Source organism: Vombatus ursinus, unplaced genomic scaffold, assembly GCF_900497805.2.
Source record: "Vombatus ursinus unplaced genomic scaffold, bare-nosed wombat genome assembly UNPS02014807.1, whole genome shotgun sequence".
In the NCBI taxonomy this organism is placed as follows: domain Eukaryota; kingdom Metazoa; phylum Chordata; class Mammalia; order Diprotodontia; family Vombatidae; genus Vombatus; species Vombatus ursinus.
The window spans coordinates 44,756,868-44,779,573 of NW_020954585.1; the positions used below are offsets into that span (position 1 = coordinate 44,756,868).

The following is a 22,706-nucleotide window of genomic DNA, read 5'->3' on the forward strand; positions in this document are numbered from 1 at the left end:
AAGCTAGGACATTTGCCCATGGTCACACAATTAGCAGGTGCCAGAGGCAGGACTCAAACCTACATCTTCCTGCCTTGAGTCCAACATTCTATTCACTACACCACTGTAAGGTTCATAATATGTGTATACTCATGTAAAGAAATGTACACACAGTAGTTTTATATAGACATATGTGTGCCTATGTGTGTTTATATACACGTGTACATACAAATGTATGTACATATACACATATACATGTATGTATAACTATCTCCCTGCAAAGCTGCTTTATATGTGTTGCTATATACACATATACACAGTGTATATGTGTGTGCATATACACATTATATATAATGTGTACATATATACACATAGTATACATATGTAAATACATACATATCTACAGTATGTATGTATACACTTTTGTTGTTGAGTCATTTCAGTCATATCTGACTCTTTGTGACCCCATTTGCAGTTTTCTTGGCAAAGATATTGGAATGATTTGCCGTTTCCTTCTCTAACTCATTTTAAGATGAGGAAACTGAGGCAAACAGGGTTAAGTGACTTACTCAGGGTCACACAGGGTCACAGACCAGAATTGAACTCATGAAGATGAGTTTTTCTCATTCCAAGCCCAGTGCTCTATCCACTGCACCACCTAGTTGCCCTCTTGTATAAAACACAGATGTTTATGTGTATATATGTATATGCTTGTATATGTACGTGTATATATATATATGTATATGTATACGTACATATGTGTATGTGTGTGTATATCCACTGGGCCACCTAGTTGCCTCTGTCAAAGAATTTTAATGGCTTAAAATTGTGCTGAAACTTTGGGGACACCCCATGTATATGTATGTTACGTATATGCATATGCACACAGATGTATATGTATATATGTACTGTGTATACATGTGTATGTATATAGACATACATACATGCATATATATTTTATATATGTATGTATATGTGTATGTGTGTGTGTGTGTGTGTATATATATATATACACATATACATATATATGCTTCCTAGGGATCTCTAGCAGGTATACCTTTCAACCAACCATCATCTTTGATAATGATAATGATGGTGATAATTAATAATATATTTATTATTTTTCTAGTCCTAGCTGTGCCACTAACTGTGTCATTTCCTCTCTCTATACCTCAGTTTCCTTAACTGTAAAGTGAAGGGGTGATAGAGTGCTTCCTAAGGAACCTTCTGTCTTTCACATTCCATGATTTTATTTCTTGTTTTCATCTGATCTTAATATACTATACTACTTTGGCCACCAGTCAAGTATGTTATTTTTATCTGTAGTGGTGGTTATTGTTGCTGTTATTTTTAATCAATTTTGAAGAAAGCAGTGTTGTGTAACTCTGCTCTTAGCCTCTGCGTGGGGATGTGTATATATGGTGTGTCATTATTTTCTTTATAATTGCTGTTTTGCTAACTCTGACCCATGTTTCATTTGCTGTGTCTTCCCTTGTTGTATTATATCCCTATAATCACTCATTCACACACATATACACTAACACGCACACAGAGTTTAGTTATTTTCTATTTGTGGTTTAAAACAAATAGTAACAGCAGCGGCTGTTCTTGGGATGCTATCCAAAAGTGGAATGGACTGCCTTAAGAGACAGTGTATTATTTTTCCTCATTGGAAGTCTTCAAATAAAGCCAGAACGATCATTTATCTGCTATGTTATATAGGAGATTTTTCACTAAATATGGGTTTGCATTAAATGGTCTCTGAGGTACCAGCTCAGGGGTTTTATGATTCTAAGAAGCTAAGTAGTATAGGGGACAGAGTGCTGGACCATGAGTCAGGCTGCTTCTGAGTTCAAATTCTGCCTCAGACATTTACAATAGGATCCTGAGTAAATCACTTAACTTCACTGGGCCTCAGTTTCCTACGTGTAAAATGATATGTTTGGACTTGGTGGCTTCTAAAGGCCCTTACGGGACTAAATATGTTATTTGGGTTCATTGTTTCTTTTTTTCCCTTTCAATTGATAAGCATTTGTTTTCTCTTCCTCCTACCCCAATCTCCAATCTAAAATTAAAAAAAAAAAAAAGGAAGAGAAAGAAGAAAGAAAGGAAGATAGAAAGAAAAAGACAAGAAGAAAGGAAAGAAAGAAAGAAAAAGAAAGAAAGAAAGAAAGAAAGAAAGAAAGAAAGAAAGAAAGAAAGAAAGAAAGAAAGAAAGAAAGAAAGAAAAAGAAAGAAAGAAAGAAAGAAAAGGAAGGAAGAAAGAAAAAGAAAGAAGGCAAAACCTTTGTAACAAATGTACACAGTCAAACCAACACATTTGCATATTGGCCATGTCTCATTCTACATATTTAGTCCCTTTTACTCACAGTGGTCATTGCTCCCAATTCCGCTCACGGAGGCCAAGCCAGACAGAGTCTATCCCCTCCTCCACACAGGAGCATAAGGCCAGAAGTGGAAGCAACCTCAGAGGCCATTTTGCCCAACTCCTTCATTTTACAAATGAGTGCCTTTAAGATATGTGAAGAGAGCTACCGTGTCTCCCCTGAATCTTCTCTTCTCCATGCTGATGATTCCTGGTTCCTTCGACCAGTCCTCATATGGAGACACTTCACCATCTTGGTGAACATTGTGGCAGTTAGCCCTAGAAGAACAATTGTATTTAGTGAGCCATCATCACATCTGCCGGCTGGCTGAAAGGGACCCCCTTTCCCCTTGGGAAAGGGCAGCCCCCTCCCTATTGGTGAATGTGCATTTGCCCAGTTGCCCTCTGGGATGTTTCTCCTGTCACCCCATGGCTGGGTCTTTCTTGACCTCTATGTTGGAGAAGGAGGTTAGGGAGAGAGGGAGGGAGGGAAGAGGAAGATCTCTTTCCAGTTTCCATTGTCTGTTTTTGATTGTTTGTAATTCTGTCCTGCACAGGCAGGGCTGTCTGAACCTCTTGGAGCATCCCCCATCCCAGCCGTCCATCACCTCGTTAGTGCTTCATAGCTGTGGGTCCAGCCTGACTGACCTAGAGCTGGAGCTGGTACAAAGGAGCAGTGTCCCTGCTTTGGCCTCAGCCCTCACGATGACGAAGTGGACTTCCTTCAGGGCCACTGAGACCTCAAAACCTGCAACCCATTGGTGCTCCTTTAGGCAAAGGCGGCGCCTGACGCTCCCAGTCAGTGACTCCCTCAGTGGGGCCCCAGACATAGGTACTGGTTCTGCTTCCAGTGGACCTGTGCGGAAAACAGACAGGAGGTTGTCAGCATCCTGGCCCAGGGCCAGACGCCCTCCAGCGTTAAGTGACCATGCCTCTGCCCCTGCTCCCAATGGTGAGACTATAACTTTGAGCTTGCAGTAAGTAGAGTTTAAGATTATATGTAAGGGAGTGCTATCAGATCACAGTGGTTTGTCCTTCCTGCCCACAGTCTATGGAGATGGGCCATGAAATGAATGGGCCTCATCGGCCTGAGCTCAATGAACCAATTAATCCACAAGCATTTATGAAGTATCTAGTCTTTGTATTCCTGGTACCTAGCTACAAAAATGAAACCGTTTCTGCCCTCAGGGATCTTACATTTATCCAGAAGGGAGGGAGGACCCCACCCCCAACACACACACAGGTCTACACAGAATACTTTTTTTTAAAAAGACACAAAGCAGTTTGGGAGGGAGGGGAGTAGCAGCTGGGGGTGGGGCTGGGGTGAGGATATGAGTGTGGATCAGAAGAGGCTTTCTGTGGAAGGTGGGGTCAGGAATTTCAGGAAGGTGGGGTCCAGGCCTGAGGGCCAGCCTCTGCCAAGAAGGCCACATTGACCTGAGGGTGAGAAGAGCCATGCATACTAAGTCTGGGAAGGTCAGTGAGACCAGGCTGGGAAGGGCTTTAAACGCCACTGAGATATAATTTCCAGTTCCGACATCTAAGATTCTAGCGTTCTTCTAGGTTTTGCTCAAAGACAGAGTATGACCCAAATTACTGTGTGATTTCCTTTCTAGGCTATAATTTGGTGATTAGGTATATGTAAACACATAGAAGGCAACGTGGTCCCCAGGCTCCTGGCCAAATGTTGGGAATGAAATAACTGGTCCTAGGAGATAGTCATCAGAATGTTACAGTCAGCTGACCTGGGTTCAAATCCTGGCTCTGCCCCTTCTTTCCTGTGTGACCTTGGACAAGTCACACACTAGCATACTAGGCTTCAGTTTTCTCAACTGTCCAATGAGGGACTTAGACTAGATGACCTCAAATGTCCCTTCCAGGCTCAAAATCTACAATCTGTGAATCCCAGTGGAGGAAGTGGACAAACAATACCAATAACTCACATTTTTCTGGGCCTGGGCCTGGGCCTTCTTCTGTATTTTTGTTTTTTGGTTGTTTCAGTCTCATGACCCCATTTGGGATTTTCTTGGCAAAGATACTGGAATGGTTTGCCATTTCCTTCTTCTCCAGCTCATTTTACAGATGAGAAAACTGAAGCAAACAGGGTGAAATGGCTTGCCCAGGGTGAAACAACTAGTAAGTGTCCGAGGCCAGATTTGAACTCAGGAAGATGAGTCTTTCTGACTTCAGGCCTGCTGTTCTATCTACTGCACCACCTAGCTGCCCACCTTCTTCTGTATAGAGGATTCTTGATGTGAAAAATTCCTTCCCCCAATGCAGATCAGTGACTTTCCTCTAGCTTATGGTCTGAGCAGGTTGCCTGGGAGCACTGGGTGCCATGGGTCAGACAATCAGTATGTGTCACAAGCAGCACTTGAACCTAGGACTTCTTGACTCCAAAGCCAGTGCTTGCAACACATTGTTTCTCAGTTCCCACTTCAGCAGAGCTTTAAGGTTTACAAAGTGCTTTCCTCACAAAAACCCTGTCAGGCAGGTAGGAACAGATGAAGAAAGTGAGGTTCAGACACAAAGCTCATAGAATCATAGCCTTAGACACTCTGTTGTGTTACAGGTCATCTAGCCCACCTATATCATTTTACAGATAATGAAGGAAGGAAACAAGCATTTATTAAGCACTTGCTGTATGCTAGTCACTATCCTAAGTAACTGCTTTACAAATATCTCATTTGATTCTCACAACAACCCGGGAGGATCGTGTGCTATCACGATCCCCATTTTACAGATGAGGAAACGTGAGTCAGACAGTGGTTAAGTGACTTGCCTAGGGTCACATAGCTACTAAGTATCTGAGACCACATTTTAACTCAGATCTTCTTGACTCCAGACCCAGTGTTTTATCTACCATGCCACCTAGATGCCCCAGATAAGGAGAACTGAGTCCCAGAACTTATAAGCACTTAGCCCCCAGGTGTCACAGCTAATAAATGTTTAAGCTGGGATTAGAACTCTGGTCTTCCTACTCCAAATCTATAGCACTTTTTTATAACCCTGTGCTGCTTCTAACTAATTAATCTGCAAGTCAGGGAATGTTTTCTGTGTTCAACTCTGTGCTAAGAAATTTAGGGAACAGAAAAAGTATGTCCTAGTTCCTCTAGAAGCAGCAACAGCCAGATCATTTCTCGTCCCTTTCAAGGATCATTTTCTATCCCATTCCATTCCTCAAAATGCAGCCAGAAAGATCTTCCTAAAAGCTAGCTCTGATTATCACTCCTGTTCTTGAAAACCTCCACTAGTTCCTAATTGTTGACCCAGTTAAACCCAAACTCCTCTGCCTGGCTAAATGACTTATATCCTATGATAGATTTTTGAGTTTGAAAGGACTTTCAAGGTCATTTAGGCCAATTCCCTCATTTTACAGATGAAGAAACTGAGGCAGAGATGAACTAACTTGACCAAAGTCATACAGGAACCAAGTGGCAGTTTGGGGATTTGAATCCAGATCCCCTAGAGTCCCAAATCCAGGACTCTTTCCATTGTACTACACTGCCTCCTTCTATTCTCTGGCCCTCAACCTATCTTTCTAGCCTTATCTCTCACAGCTCCCTGACATCTACCCTGCAATGTAGCCAAACTGGACAGTTTGCAGTTCCCCAAATATGCCTGGAGTTTTTCTGCTTCCTGCCCTTTGCCCATACTTGTCCTTCCACCTGGCATGCCCTCCTCTGCCGCCTTTCGCCTACTCAAGTCCTTCCCAGTCTTCAAGGCCCAGCTTAGATGCTGCCTCCTCCATGTAGCCTGATACAATTCCTCCAGCCTTTAATAACCTCTCCCTCCTCTGGGTCTGTTTGCACAGTATTTGTGTTTCTCTGATAGCCCTCATCAGGTTCTACATTGCATTACACTAATACATGTCTGTGTACCTCAACTGCAGACACGTTGGCAAGGAGCAACATCCTTTTGGGCCCCAAGGTGTTGTGGAAGGGGCAATGCACAAGAAGGCAAAAGACCTGGGTTCTCTATCACCCAAAACCTGGAACCCTGCCTCCCCATCACCATTGACTTGCTTATTACTTGTGTTTCATCACCTCTCTGGGCCTTGTCTACAACACAGGGATAATAGTAGTTTATCTGTCTGAAGGCAGAAGGCTGGATGAGATGATAGGGATAAGGAGAACAGGAGGTGGGAATTTGTGAACCAATGGATGGGGAAAGAACCAAGTGATCGGGAGCCTGGGATGACAGAGCATAGCGTCCCAATGCGGAAAGGGAGCTCAGCTTCCACAGATCGTTACTGAAAACCCTGAGTAGCTAGGGGGAGGAAGTGTCAAAGAACTGGGGGCAGGTGCCTGCCTGGGTCAGTAAACAGTTACTGGTCGAGGCCCACACTCAGCCCACCAGGGTTGGGGAAAGTCCGTTGGATCCATGCTCAGTACTAGTGGCTTGGCCTCATTGAATGGTCCTGGGGAAGGTGAGGAGGGACAGCCTGCCCATGAAAACCTAGGCCCTCCGGTAACTTTGGTGCTATTATACTCAGGATTGTGGGGATCATGTACAAGAGAAGAGGACCGAGGTTCATCACTACGACCTTAGGCAAAGTGGCCCAACCTCTCTGGTCCTCAGTTTCATCTGCCAAATGAAGGGTTGTATTAGATGTCCTCTAAGGTCCCTTGCAGCTCTACATTTGTGATCTCATCATGTCATAAGGTCTCTTCTAGCTATAGCTCCTGTGGTTCTATACTGCTCCAATGCCTGGAGCATGGCTCTGTCCTTGATTCTATACATGATCCAACCTGGGTGCACATTCTTGCCATAGCAGTGATTGGGACTTCTCCTGGAGACCACTTTCCAGACCATATTCCAGCAGGAAGTCCCCAGATAATTGCATCTGACTGGTTAGAAGGGGACCCAACAGATTGGACAGGCTGATAGGAACCCCTCCTTCATCTTCAGGTGCCCCACTTCAGCCTGATGGAGATCAAGTTTCTCCCACTGGTCTTCAGGCTCCCTGGTCCCAGGGGATAGCCACCATAATATCATACATAAGGAACCATAGGATCGTAGAGTATCAGCTCTGGTAGGGACCTTAGTACACAGAATGTCAGAACTAGAAAGGAACTTAGAACATAGGATGTTAGTGTTGGGAAGGATTTTACAGGCTATCTGGGATAGGGATTCTTCATGTTTTTTGTGTTCCAGACCCTTCTTTAGCAGGCTGGTGAAGCCTATGGGCCCTTTCTCAGAATAATGTTTTTAAATGCATAAAGTAAAATATATAGGATTGCAAAAGAAACAAATTATATATGTGTGTGTGTATATACATACATGTATATGTATAGTTATATAGTCTATGAATTTGTATATATGGATACATGGACATACATATATATGGATATATGCAAGTACATGTGTATATATCGTTGTGTGTGTGTAGCTCATGTTTTAAGAACACTTGATCTAGTCCAACCCTGTTATTTTATGGGACAGAAAACTGAAGCCCAGAGAAAAGATGTGCTTTGCCCTTATTATTTAAAAAATAATAATAATACTAAAGGTTATATCTTGACCCCAGAAAAGAGATAAAGAAGTGCTTTGGTCCTTTCAGCAGAGAGGTGGGGGACGATGGGTACATAATGCTGTATACACTGTCACACGTAGTCATTATTATCAATTGATTTTATTGATATGTTACAAAGGAGAGCTCTTTGGTGGGGTTGGGGGGTGGTAAATCTAGAAAAGCTATGATGTCAAGATAGTAGACATCAACAAACTAATTTTTAAAAAAATAATAATAAAGGTTATATCAGATTGTGTTGAGTAACAACATGAAAAGGGTGGGTCCTGATTCTTGGGCCTCAGATGTGAGGCCCATTTAGGTCTCCATCTGCAAACAGCCCTGTACATTTAGCTAGGTACCCAATGGGGAAGGCAAGAGGGGTAAGAGATGGCTTCTGTCCTTTGCTTGAGTGACTGCCTAGAGAAGGGAGCTGAGCCCATGGGATCAATAGCTCTGCTCCAGCCCAGCCAACCTAATTAAACAGCCTTGGGGCCTGGGGATGGAAGTAGGAGAAAGCAATAGCTAGGTCCAAATCTGTAATTAAAGCTGTTCTAGCCACTTACCCTACTGGGGGTGCCACTATCACCTACTCTGAGTGGAGTGGAGTCGATGAGCTGTTCCCAGGTTTCCCCACCCTAACCTGCCCTTGTCTCCACCCTTTGTCCCTCTTTGGCTCACTGGGCAGCAGCAGGTGGCCAGTAGTTTCACTAACAGGAGCAGAGCTATAAAGCTGCTCCCTGTCCTCGCCCTTGACCTTGGGGCCCCAGGGCCCAGTGATGTCAATAGGCACGTGGCTGGGAAGGGGCCTGGCAGAGCCTGGTGAGGCCCATGTGATGGAGACTTATCAATTGGTGCCAGGCCATGCAGCCAGGGTAGGACGTACTCAGCTCACCCTTATGCTCAGACATCCCCAGCCAAGCCCCGAGGAACACATGTCTGACGTGTCCCAGCAACAAGAGGGGAACACCAGAGTCAAGGGGGCAAGAAAGAAACTTGGGAGGCAGAATCTGTGCCTTCCCTAAAGTAATGGCCACGCTTGTTAAGCGTGGTACAGAGGAAAGGGCAGATGATTAGGAGTTGGGAGACCTGGTTTCTGATCTCACCTCTGCTGCTTAACCTGCTTTGTGGCTTGGGGTGAGTCACAGCCCATCTCTAGGCCTGAGTTTCCTCCCCCGTTAAACCTGGAAGTTGGAATCAGGAGTTCTTAACCTGAGGTCCACATTCAAAGAGCACATGGATAGATTCCAAGGGGTCTGTGAACATGGATGGGAAAAAAAAAATACATCTTTATTTTTACTAATGTCTAACTGAAATGTAGCATTTCTTTCAATTATTTAAAGCATTTTTCTGAGAAAGAATTCATCCTCAAGGTTCACCAGACTGCCAAAGGGGCCCATCATACAAAACAGGTGAAGAGCCCAAGCTGGATAATTGCTAAGGTTAACTTCCACATCTGACATACAATGTTGTGTATCCTAAGGGCCCTTCAGCCTCTTCTATTTTGTGTTCCAAAGTCCCTTCTTAGGGACAGAATAGTATAGTAACTAGAGAGAGCTGGTCTCTGTCACGATTTGCCTGTGTGACCCTGGGCAGGTCACATTACTTCTCAGGACACCAGGCAACAACACACGTACCAATCTGCATTGATGGAAGGAGTTTCCTCTCTGGAAATTGCTAATACTAATGAAATCACGTCCGTTTTAAAAAAAAAAAAAGAATAAGGTCCTCTCTGACTGTAAAATTTTGTATTCTATGTTCTTAGAGCCCTTCCAACTCACACACTATGCCTTAGAGTCACTCCCGCTCTGACATTCAAAGATTTTATAACCATATCTGGTGTCAAGCTTTTGTAAAAAGAACTTACAATTCAATCTCTATCAAGTCCTCCTGTATATGTATATGTATGTATGTATGTATATGTATACATGTGCAAAGAGCATATAATGTATGTTGCCTCTGAGGGCAGTATCTGTGTGGTTTTAGCATGTGTAAAAGTATACAATGTGTGTGTATAGTGATAGAGAGAGACGTCGTTGAAATGATGGAAGCCTTGGAGAGGGGAAAGTCTATAGACCTGGCTTTGCCTCTGTTGGTTAGTCATAGAGTGGTTTAGTGGAAAAAGCATTGATTGTGGTGTTAGAAGACCGGAGTTATAGTCCTGGCTCCAATAATTTGCTTTATAACCTTGGGCCATCATTTCACCACTCTAAACCTCAGTTCCCTTAACTGTAAAATGGGGGTAATAATTCATGCCTTTTTCCTGCCTTAAGGTTGTTGTGAATAAAATACTTTATAATATTTAGAACACATGGATTGTTTTTCTTTTCACTATTTCCTGAGTAAATCTGGCTGACTGAGAGGGCATTGGTTCCCTGATGTATAAAATGGGGATGGTAACATTTGCCTCTTCTGTGGGATTAAAGGAGATAATATCCACGAGACACATGGAGCATCTCCTCCAGGCTAGAAGACATGGGCATGTGATGCATCGAGGTTATCTGGTCCAGAAACAATTTGATCTAACAGTCAGAGACTGTCAGAGTCCTAGTCCTTGAACTCCTAGTAACCGCCTTTCTAGATCATGATGGACAAGTTTCTTGACTTCTCTGTGACTCAGTTTTTCCATCTGTCAAATAAAGAGGCTTGTAAGGTCATTTCTATTTCAGATGTTACAAGAAATATCGATTAAATATCTACTAAGAGACTGGGGAGTCAAAGACAAATGAAAAAAATATATATTCCTTGCCCGCAAGGAGCTTACATTCTATAGGGAGGAATGTTCTAAGTCTGAGTGTATGAACCTTAGCTCCATGAAAAGTTGACACTGGCCCCTCACCCTGCCCACCTCCACCACTACCACCACCCACAGACTGATTCAGTCTCTCCTATACTCTGGCTTATATTCTATGATACTTAACTGCAGTCTTTCTCTCTTTGTTGCAGGCACTCTCCCCAACTCATCGGACCTCAGCACTGGCCACATCTGTAAAACTTTGGACTTCTCCCAGAGTGGAGCAGACCCCAGTGGGTCATCAGGGACAGGGGGGAGTCCAAAGATCCAGGGGACCTCCCCGGCCCACAACACCAGTTCCTCAGGGATGACTGCAGGGAGAGTCAACCCTTATAGTATAGTATCCTCAGAAGAAGACGGCTTGCATTTAGCCACAATGCCAGGAGCCAATGGCTTTGGCAATGGTAAAATCCACACACGACGGAAGTGTCGCAACCGCTTTGTCAAAAAGAATGGTCAGTGCAACATTGAGTTTGCCAACATGGATGACAAGTCTCAAAGGTACCTGGCTGACATGTTCACGACCTGTGTTGATATCCGGTGGAGATACATGCTGTTGATTTTCTCTCTTGCCTTCCTGGTTTCCTGGTTGCTCTTTGGAGTGATTTTCTGGGTTATCGCTATCGTGCATGGGGACTTGGAGAGATCCTCAGACGAGAGGAACTACAAGCCATGCATCCTCCAGGTGCATGGCTTCATGGCTGCTTTCTTGTTCTCCATTGAGACGCAGACAACCATCGGCTATGGCCTCCGTTGTGTGACTGAGGAGTGCCCCATTGCCGTGTTCATGGTGGTGGTACAGTCCATCGTTGGCTGTATCATAGACTCCTTCATGATTGGGGCCATCATGGCCAAGATGGCCAGGCCCAAGAAACGGGCCCAGACCTTGCTCTTCAGCCATAATGCTGTGGTGGCCATGAGAGATGGGAAGCTTTGCCTTATGTGGCGGGTGGGGAACCTGAGGAAGAGTCACATCGTAGAGGCTCACGTCAGGGCTCAGCTAATCAAGCCAAGGGTCACCGAGGAAGGGGAGTATATCCCCCTTGACCAGATTGACATTGATGTAGGTTTTGACAAAGGCTTAGACCGCATCTTTTTGGTGTCCCCCATTACCATCCTCCATGAGATCGACGAGGAGAGCCCACTGTTTGGCATCAGCCGACAGGACTTGGAAACTGATGACTTTGAGATTGTGGTGATCTTGGAAGGGATGGTGGAGGCCACAGCCATGACCACACAGGCCAGGAGTTCCTACCTGGCTAATGAGATCCTCTGGGGTCACCGATTTGAGCCCGTCCTGTTTGAGGAGAAAAACCAATATAAGATCGACTATTCTCACTTTCACAAAACCTATGAGGTCCCATCCACCCCCCGTTGCAGTGCCAAGGACTTGGTAGAAAATAAATTTTTGCTCCCAAGCACCAACTCCTTTTGCTATGAGAACGAACTGGCTTTCATGAGTCGTGATGAAGACGATGAGGAGGAGGATGATAGTCGAGGTCTGGACGACCTGAGCCCTGAAAACAGACATGAGTTTGATAGACTTCAGGCCACAATAGCCCTCGATCAGAGATCTTACAGAAGGGAGTCGGAAATCTGACCCCTGCTGGTCCAGTCTCTTCCTCTTCTCTTTTCCCCTACAGTCCACCCAGGTTTATGCAGAACATTGTTAAGTGCCATAGGGATGGTTGAAGATTTTAGTAGTGTCTTAGTAGTTTCACATGTTTCATCGCAATAACCTTGGAAGGGTTGGCAGGGAGAGGGATAAGAAGTCACAAGCAGAGCCCTGAGGGTTTAGACTTCCAGCTCTAGCTGTCTGGAGGGTCTTTCCCCAAGATTCAGTCAGTGGGCTCAGAAGGGGAAAGGTAACGCCGCCCCCAGGGGCTGGACAGGGGCCTCATTCGGCACTCAGGGCTTTTCCCTTGGATGCCTGGTAAGAGAGCAAATAGCTCCGTGAAGTCAAAGGTCACAAAGAATCTCAGTGTTGCATAGCCTGGAACCTAATCAGGTTAGAACAGACTGAGAATTAACCTTACGCCTGGCCAGGAGACACAGTTGAGCTTGCCTGGGGACGGTAGCTGGTGCAATGCTGCACACTGGTTTTTAACTTAGCAGGGAGACATCAGGTTTTTAATTTTTCAACTTAGCGCTGGTGAGACTGTTTACAAAAAAAAAAAACCATATATTAAATTAAAATATAATTCCAAAAAAAGGACATTTTTTAATTAAAAAAAACACACAAAAACCCACAACAGAGCAGAACAACAGAACAGAGCTTCCCTCCCCCCAGTGGAATGGAACAGCCTAAAGGAGGCCCCAGCATCTGGCTGAAGGGGATCAGGGATACACTGGAAGACTTCCTGGGGCAAGAACTGTCTCTTTTTCCTTGAGAAGGCTCCATCCATCCCGGGGAAGTGGACACCAGTTCCCACCTGTGGAATCAGCAACAGCAAGCACAATTATCTACACCATAGCTCGTGTTGCTCATAAGGAAATTTAGATTCCATTTGTAATAGAAAAGCAAAACCATATTAATAACAATAATAAAAACTAAAAAGTATGGCTTGGGGGGGAGGGTTGGGTCAGGGGAAGGGACTGGTCTAAGATCTCTTTGCACCTTAGAGATACATTTCAGTGTGAATCATACCCATCCCCCTTCATGTGGTTTGGAGGCCACTGCTCATTGTTTCCCTGAGCCTTTGGAAATGGTAGGGTTTTGCAACATTGGGTTTTATTTTTATATTTGTTTTCATTTTTTCTTAACTCAACCACCCAACTGTCTGAACCCCAAGAAATCCATGTTACATTTTGAGTTGAGCAAAAAATAGGTTATTGCTTACTCTATCTTGGTCTCCTGAGGCAGTGTGATATAGTGGAAGGAATCTTGGATAAGGAGTCTGTAGGCCTCTGACACTTGTCAGGTAAATCACTTAATCTCCAGAGCCACAGTTTGTTCAGATTGGATTATCTTCCCTGCTCTCCTCTAACTCTAAAATCCTCTGATCTTTCTTCAACAATTGGCAGTTTGGGGATTAATGAGTTGCCACCTTAGATAATCATGCCATGTGTGGAGATGTGTCTGTCAGGATTCCCAAATAGCAGAAGGAAAATCAGGAAGGAAACTGATAAAATGGAAAAACCACACTCTGGTTCAAACCATCTTCACTCTCCAGGCACTTTGAAGTGGGTGGTGCACACAAAGAGACTCAAAATTGTCCGGCTAAAGTTTCTTTTTACCTAACCCTGATTCACCCTTTTAAAATGTTCCATGATGTACCTCCTAAAAAAAAAATCTCATTCTTTCCCCTCTGCCACTCTTTATGTATCCCACCCTCTTGGCAGTGACTGTGGCTCTGAGAAATCAGCAACCAAGCCACATACATACACACACACACACACACACACACACACACACACACACACATACACACAGAGCACTTTGGGGGAGGTTTGTGGAGACGGCCACAGTGTGTCCAGTGTGATGTTGGAGACCTGCCATCCCATCCTCTCTCTACCCCAGAATGCTGGCTATTTTAGAAAAAACAAAAAAGAAGAAGAAGAAGGGAGCATGTATGCTATTCTCTGCCCTTCCCCTGGACGTCCTGGCAGAGGCATTTCCGATATCATCCATTACTAAGTGAAAAGGAAAAGAATTTAGGAAAGGAGTAGTTGGACTTCCTGGTCGTCCCTAACCAACTTAGGTCAGGCGGTATCATCCAGGGCTGGCCAGAAGTAGCAAGTAACTTGACCTGTTAGGAAGACAGATAGATTTGTAGTCAGAGGACCTGAATTCAAATCCTGATTCTGCTGTTTATTGTCTGTGTGACCTTGGGCAAGTCATTTCACCTCTCTGAGCCTCAGTTTCCTCATCTGTAAAATGAGGAATTTGTACTAGCTAGCCTCTGAGGTACCATCCAGCTCTCAGACCAATTCCCCTAAAATGTTCAGTGTTTAGCCTTAAAGCCTCCTGCTAATTCTCTTTGTTCCCTGCCCACCCTTCTAGTGCCTACTAATGTCCAAGTCTGATCACTTCATGCAGACTTAATATGTAACCTCCCCCGACAGTGTTTCTATGTAATTTAAAAGAAGCACACAAGAAGAAGGCAATTCTTAGCCCAAAGGAATGTATTTCTAGTAGAATTTGAGGCACTGGGGCCAGAGATAAATTTGGGCAGGGGGTTATTCCCAGCATCTATGTCAGTAGCCACCTCTTCTGTCTATATATGAGACCATTTATTATTCTCTGACGGACTCCCAGAATGAGCCAGCTGGCTGGCCACAGGAGCCCTGAGATAGAGTTACAATGTTTCAGGGCTGGTGACCAAGTGCCATCTGTCCCAACTCTGGCCCAGGAGGCTTCAGAATCCAGACCCAGCAGAGGAGTGGGAAAGGGTTTTCTTAGGTGACTGGAGGTCAGTGAATAGACATTCCAAACTCTACCAAACTCTACCAAACTCTGGGAATGTTTGTTCTGGAGTTTGGCTTCATTTTCAACTTCTTTCCCCCTGACTTGGGAAAATAAACAAACAAACAAACCTGGAATGTCAGATCTTGAAGGAGTCTGAGAGGTTATATAGTGTAGTCAACAGAAGAGGCTAATCAAGACCAGAGAGGTCAAGAGGCTTGCAAGTGGTCACACAACACATTAGGGTCAGGACCAGGACTAGGACCTAGGATTTCTGGCTCCAGATCCACAATTAATTCAATGCAGCTGACTTTTTTTTCCTTTCTTTTTTCTTTCTTTTTTTAACAGGAGGGGCGGGAACAAAGGATCTGAGGGAAGGGGGAGGTGGAGGGTAGCGTTTGCTTTCCCTTGCCATTCATATAGGGACAATCCATGTCCTTTCTCCATCTCCTTTCTCTCCAAGGCTCAGCCCTTGACTCTGTCTCCACCCGCTTCTTTGTAGCCAATCTCAGACTCTCCTCCCCCTTGAGCTTCCCCATGAATGATAACCATATGACACTGGACCCATCTTTGGTATTTCCAAGGCAGGAAATAGATGCCTGCCTGGTCTCACCCATTCCAGCTGTCTCAAGACCCAGCCACAAAGGCGGGAGCTGACTTCCCACTTCCTTTCTACAGTCTGGGATAGCTTAAGCAATAGTAAGAGGGTGGGAGGGGACATCTTGGGTGGGGGGAGGAAGGTGGGTGCAGAGGGACAGGGTTCTCTTATTTATTTTTAAATTGTTTTTAGGCTCTTTCCAAGGTGCAAAAATGCTGCTGTAAGTGTTCTTAGAGGCTTGATGATTTCTTAATCTACAAGACGTGACTAAAGAATAATAAGAATGATTTTTTGTTAAAGTAATAAACACACCAGAATTTATCCATCCAAATTTGATTCAATCCAACTGAATAGATATTTATTAAAGCCTACTTGGTGTTGGGGCAGCTAGGTGGAGCAGTGGTTAGAGTTCCATGCCTGGAGTCAGGAAGACTCATTTTCCTGAGTTCAAATCTGGCCTCAGACACTTACTAGCTGTGTGACCCTGGGCAAGTCACTTAAACCTATTTGCCTCAGTTTCCTCATCTGTAAAATGAGCAGGAGAAGGAAAGGGCAAAACCACTGTAGCATCTTTGATAAGAAAACCCCGAGTAGGATCACAAAAAGTCAGAAATGACCGAACAACAACAAACAGAGTTGAGCATTGTGCTAGGCACTTGTGGGGGGAGACTAAGCTTGACTAAGTCCTTGGGTCGTCCCCTTCAAGGCAGTCAGTCCCCTGGGAGGCCACCACTGCCATTTCTCCAGCCATTGTTGGTGCTCGTCTTTGGGATTTGCCATCAGAGCCAATTTATAAGCCAAGAAGAACCTTAGTTCATAGAAACATACATTTAGATCTGGAAGAGATCCTTGAGCTCTTCTAGGCCAACCCTCTCATTTAACAGTTGAAGAAACTGAGGCCCAAAGAGTTGAAGTGACTCGCCCAAGGTCACACGAGTAGTGTACCAGAGCCAGGATTTGAAAACAGGTCTTCTGAGTCCAAATCCACTGTTCTTCCCACTGTACCACAGTGCCTCTCATGACTTCATAGTCATCATGTATGGTGCGATTGGGGTGGTATGTGTGTGAGTGTTTTTAATAAGATTTCCCAGCCTGATCCCCAACCTTAATCGCAGGTCTTGGTGCAGTGAGGCCATTAGTTGTTTGGGAAGAAAATCAGAGGGGAAGGAAAGGGAGGAGGACAGAAGAAAATGTGCCTGCCCTGAGGAGATGCCAAAGAATGTGGCCCACACTCTAAAGGCGGTTTCTGAAGTGGGGCACCCTCTGAATAGCTCTCCTTGGATCAAGGATCATCCGATTCAATTCAGTTCAGCGGCTTTGAAGAAGATTCATTGGGGTGGATTGATTCTGGTCTGTTTCTTCAGTCATCGGCCTCCACACCTCATCATCACCAGCCCTGTCTCGTGGTGAATATTTGTTTAAAGAGATAAAAAAGAGAGAGAGAGAGATACCTTTTAAGTACATTATTGCTTTTTAAAGTTTTGGTTGTATAGTCTGAACTGAGAGAAATAGAATTATAGAGATATATGTATATACATATACATATATGTGTATGTATGTATGTATTCTTAACTTCTGGGTAGATACAAATTTGTCTGTGGGAAAGGTAGGCCAGCCTGATACCTGTCTTCCATTCTCGATTTCCATCTACACCTCTTTCCGAAATGGAGCATACCAAACTGGGAAGCAATGGTCCTATATGATGTGTAGTTCTAGAAATGGAATGTGATGTCATGTGATGTAGAAATCTGAAAATGAATATTGGGGGCAGGAGGGGGCTGCCTGTGAGCACCATAAGTGACTGGTCTCTCTACATACAATCTCCTTTTGTGAGATAGAGTTTCTGAATAGGGGAGAGAGAGAGTCAATAGGATGATCACCCTAATTAAAGGTTTGGCTGAAGGAAGTGTTCTGAATTATTTCTCATTAGGCTAGAATTGACAAGCCATTGATCAAACCAAGGAAAGGAGCCTAACCTTTGAGAGGCATAGCCTAGAGGTAGGACCAAACCCTGCCCTTGGGCAAAAGGCATCATTGCTTTTTTTTTTTTTTTTTTGGCAAGGCAATGGGGTTAAGTGACTTGCCTAGGGTCACACAGCTATTAAGTGTCAAGTGTCTGAGGCCGGATTTGAACTCAGGTTTTCCTGAATCCAGGGCCAGTGCTCTATCACTGTGCCATCTAGCTACCCCTATCATTGCTAAAAAAAAAAAAAAAACAAAACAAACCAGGATGGCGCACCTCTGTTCTACACTTCCTTGGATACCAAGGTTCTGGTGAATTCAGACTTGGGGCCCCGATCTCCATGACAACTGCCCGAGAACCAGTCACATCCTTTTTGAGAGAGGATCAGTTTCTGGGAAAGAGAATGGAAGGAGTTCTGGGATTCATAAACTTTGAAAACTAGAAAGGGTCATCTAGTCCAGCCCCTCATTTTACAGAGGAAGAAGCCAAGGATCAGAGAAGGGAAGTAACTTGTTCAAGATCACCCAATTGGTTAGGGGCAAAGCTGGAAATAGTATGCTATCTCTTAATTCCCAGTTTTTTCCTACGCTTATTCCTAACTCTTCCATATAAGTCAGACCTACAGAGACAACACTACCATTTAAAAGATCTAGTGCAGAATTGAGCTACCTAGAAATATTTGGGCATTTGCCAGTGGCAAGGTTATCCTTTTTCTGAAGAGGGAAGAACAATTATCCAACTCAGCCCCTGTGATGCCCTTATCCCTAGTAAACCTAATCGACCTAGCAATTTAGCATTATGGGAATTCACTTACCCTCTGGGTCTTACTTTGGCTTTGAGAATCAGGAAACCTGGTTCCAGATTGGCCACTAACTAGTAAATCACTTCCCCTCTCAGGGTCTCAGTTTCTTCCTCTGTAAAATGAGAGATTGGACTAGATTGTCCCTAAAGTCCCTTCCAGCCTATGGCCTATGTTCTATGATCCTAGTTCAGAAATCCAACACACATTTAGTAAGCACCTTCTGTGTGTCCTATAATACATGTGGGGGAAGATAAAAAGACACAATCCTTTTTGCCCTCAAAGAGTTTATAGTCCTCCCAAGAACGGGTAGCTACTTTTTACATTTTCCAAAAGAAAGTGGAAGCCTTCAGGTTTCAATAATGGTAACTTTTTCCATGGTGCCCTTATCTCCTGGCTTCCTCCCACAAAGAAAAGAAACAAGACTCAGGCAAGCATTTCCTCTACACTATTCCATGTGTTTATAAAGGGGATGGTGGTGTGGTCACCATGCCATTCAAAATCCCCTCCCAGGAAGTGGCTGCATCTATTTTTGGCGTTAGTTGGTAATGAACTGGAAAGGACCATCAATTTACAACTTCTTCCCAACTTAATTCTCTAATTACATCCATTGAGCATGGATTACAATCCCACCTGCCCATAACAGACTACATACCACCAATTAACATCAGCACTTCCAATGGAACTGCCACTTCCCTGTCTCCTATCGAGGCAGCCCACCCATGCCAGGACTTTCCCATGTTCAATTACTCCAGTGAACCCCTCAGCGGCCTAAGGAAATCATCTAATTAACTGGCTAGATGCTGTCTGTATCTTTAGAATAAAACAACCAGATATCTACTCAGGGGCCAAACCCTGGTCTCTATGAATATTCCAGGTTATGAAAACAAATAGAAATTATTAATGAAGGTGACACTCTACGCCTTCCTCCTAGCACAATGCTCTACCCTCTAGATGGCAAGAAGTTTCCCTCTCCACCCAGCTGGACTTTGAGCAATCCAGCTATCTCTAACAGTCTGTGCAAAGGGAATCCAATTTGGAGCAAGAGCACATAAGGACCTGGAAACAAAAGCTGTGACGATGGCCCCTGTCCTCTTTCCTTCTTCGATTTATCTAGCACATTTGGGTGATAGGGCTGGGACAATCACTAAACTTTTCCTATTCCCATGTGTTCTGGTGCCTGCTTGACCTATAAACCTTTTTTTTTTTTTTTTTTGGTTGGTAGAAGATTAATTCAGAGCTGCCTTTTTTGTGCCTTTAATCAGGCAGAACAAATGCATTTATTTTTAAACTCTTCTACTTTTTTTGTTTCTTTTTTTGCTCATGCTGAAAACCAAAATAATTCCCCCTCTTTATTGCATTTAAAAAGAGAGGTGATCAGAGCAGCAAAATACATATAAGTGTGTAATACATACACACACACACACACCATCCTATGTGTATGTATGTGTGTATGCGTGTGTTCATCAGGAGGTGATACAAGGCAGAGTAGAAATGCAGTCTCCTTGCCTGGTTCCTTATCATCTCAGCCCTTGAAACATGGTGACTGGTGGAGGACAGAGCATTCAGCTCTGAGCTGCACAAAATTCCCCAAATCTGGGTTTGTTTTGCTAAAGGAGAGAGTGAAACCAATGTCCCACCTCAAATAAAGAAGCTTCAATTCTGAGCTATGAGTGTGTGCTCACGTATGGGTGCGTGTATGTGTTCATGTGTTTGCTGATCAACAGGATGGAGTGGTCTTCTCCCTCCCCTCTGCAGACCCCACTGCATTTGCCTGGCGCTATACCTGTCCTCTGTCTCTCATGCATTATTAGCCTGTGTATCCCCCTTCTCCAAGGTCCCCTGAGGAGGTGATGTTGGGGCATATGAGTCCTGGGCTCAGAGGGAAGCTGTTCCCTGGGGGGCGGGGGGTCAGAGAAATTAGCAAGGGGGCATTTTCCACCTAGAGTGTGTTTTATTGCACATATGTTTCAGATATGTGTGATGCTATATGATATAAAATCTATTTTAAATGATAAAATTGGAGAATTTTCATGTTATTTTAAATACATAGCAACTATCTAAAACCTAGAATATAAGACTAGATGACATTAAATGCATTTTGAGCTCTTGAAAATCTTCTGTGTCAGCCTGTATGTTTTAATCATTTCCCCCCACCTGCCCCATATGGCTCCAGCTGCGTTTTAAAACTATATCTTTTGTGCTGCCCAACACTTCAAATTGTTGATGATTTAACAAATAATCACCTTGTTGAAATTTCCCAGGAGCAAATTTCTGCCCAGGAGAAAAGATTCCCTTTGCACTGGGTCCTCTCTCTTCTACTAAACAATAAAGAAATATTCATTAAGCATCTACTGTGTGCCAGGCACTGTACTAAGCATTAGGGATACAGAAAGAGGCAAAAGGAGCTCACAATCTAATTGGGGAGACAACATGCAAGCAAATATATACAAAGCATGTTATACACAGGATAAATGGGAAATAACTAACAGAGGGAAAGCACTAGAATTAAGAGAAGTTGGAAAAGACTTCCTGCAAAAGATAGGATTTTAGATGGGACTCAAGGCATCCAGGGAAGCTAGTAGTAGGAACTAAAGAGGATGATCATGCTAGGCATGGGAGACAGAGAAAATGTCTGGAGCCAAGAGATGGGGTGTCTTGTTTGTGGAACAGTCAGGAGGCCAGTGTCACTGGATCAAAGAGTATATATCAGACAATGAGATGGAAAGGTATGGGGGTAGGGAGGGCTAGGTTAGGAAGGGTTTTGAATATCAGAGGATTTTATATTTGATCCTGGAGGTGATCGGGAGTCAGTGGAATTTATTGAGTGGGAGGTGTTTGTGACATAGTCAAATATGTGATTTAGGAAAACCACTTTATTGGATAAATGGAGAATGGATTGGAGTGAGGACAGACTCGAGGAAGGCAGACTTACCAGTAGGTTATTGCAGTAGTCCATGCATGAGGTGATGAGGGTCCATAACATAGAGGTGGCAGTGCCAAAAGAAAGAAGGAGGTATATTTGAGAGATGTTGCAAAGGTAAAGTTGATGGACCTTGGCAACAGATTGGATATGAGGGATATGAGAGAGTTTGGAATCAATGATGACTTCTAGGTTGGAAGCCTGATGAATTGGGAGGTTGGTGTTGCCCTCTACAGTAAAGGGGTGAGGCAGGATTTAGGGGGAAAGAGAATGAGTTCTGTTTTGGACATATTGAATTTAAGATGTCTATTAGACCTCTAGTTCAAAGGCAATTGAAGATACAAAATTGGAGGTGAGCAGAAATTTGGGGGTAGGATGGGTAGATTTGAGAATCATCAGCATAAAGATGATAATTAAGTCCATGAGAGCTGATGAGATGAGTAGTATAGAGGGAGAAGAGAAGAGGGCCCAGGACAGAATCCTAAGGGATACCTACAGTTAGAGGACATGATCAGATAAGGATCCATAAAAGGAGACAGGGAAGGAGCAGTGAGAAGTGTGGGAGGAAAACCAGGAGAGAGCAGTATCAAGGAGCAAGCATCAAAGTGTCAAAGGGTGCAGAGAAGTCAAGGAGAATGAGGATTAAGAAAAGGCTATTATGGAATTTGGCAACCAAGGTCATTGGCGGAGAGAACAGCTTCAGTGGAATGATAAGATTGGAAGCCACATTGTAAGGGGTTAGGAAGAAAGTGAGAAGAGAGAAAGTGGAGGGACTTACGGAGGAGTTTGGCTACAAAGGGCAGAAAAGAGATAGGGAGACAATGGGGACGGAAGGATCAAGTAAGGGCTTTTAAGGATGAGGGAGACATGAGCATGTTTATAGACAGTTGAGAAGGAGCCAGTAGACATGGAAAGATTGAAAATAAGTAATAGATTGGAGATGAGAGAGGGGGGCAATCTGTTGGAGGAGAGGAGATGGGATCACTTGAGCAGGTAGAGAAGAGAGCCTTGGTAAGGGATAAGTCTACCTCATCATGTGAGATAGAGGTCAAAGGGGAGAGTGATAAGAGATGAGGAAGAGAGGAGAAGAGGGAGCTCATAGCCAATGGCCTTAATTTTTTTTTTCCGTAAAACAAGACAAACTTCTCAGCTGAGAGGATGGGAGGAAGGGGAGCCATGGGAAATTTGAGGACAGATGAAAAAGTTTAAAAGAATTGCTACAGAGATAGGGATAATGAGTTAATAAGACAGGTATAGAAGGATTGCCTAGCAGTAGTGAGAGCCCAGTTGAGGTTGTATAACATATATTTGTAGTGGCCTCACTCAGAATAGTTGCATTATTTTCTTCACCATCATTTAGCAGCACAT

At 43.9% G+C, this 22,706-nt stretch overlaps 1 protein-coding gene across 1 annotated transcript; it reads left to right on the forward strand.

Annotated features, from left to right (window-relative positions):
- The first annotated feature begins 2,907 nt into the window (after positions 1-2,907).
- LOC114052375 (ATP-sensitive inward rectifier potassium channel 12) lies at positions 2,908-12,801 on the forward strand. Its single transcript, XM_027874948.1, has 2 exons — positions 2,908-3,296; positions 10,803-12,801. The coding sequence occupies exons 1-2, from the start codon at positions 3,050-3,052 to the stop codon at positions 12,248-12,250; spliced, it is 1,695 nt and encodes a 564-aa protein (XP_027730749.1). The 5' UTR covers positions 2,908-3,049; the 3' UTR covers positions 12,251-12,801.
- Positions 12,802-22,706: the final 9,905 nt, after the last annotated feature.

What these genes read in the sequence shown, in the direction of transcription:
- LOC114052375 (XM_027874948.1), top strand. Translation starts at nt 3,050, where the DNA reads ATGACGAAGTGGACTTCCTTCAGGGCCACTGAGACCTCAAAACCTGCA. An exon ending in CTCTGCCCCTGCTCCCAATG is followed by an intron (nt 3,297 to 10,802) that starts GTGAGACTATAA and finishes TCTTTGTTGCAG; the next exon opens with GCACTCTCCCCAACTCATCG.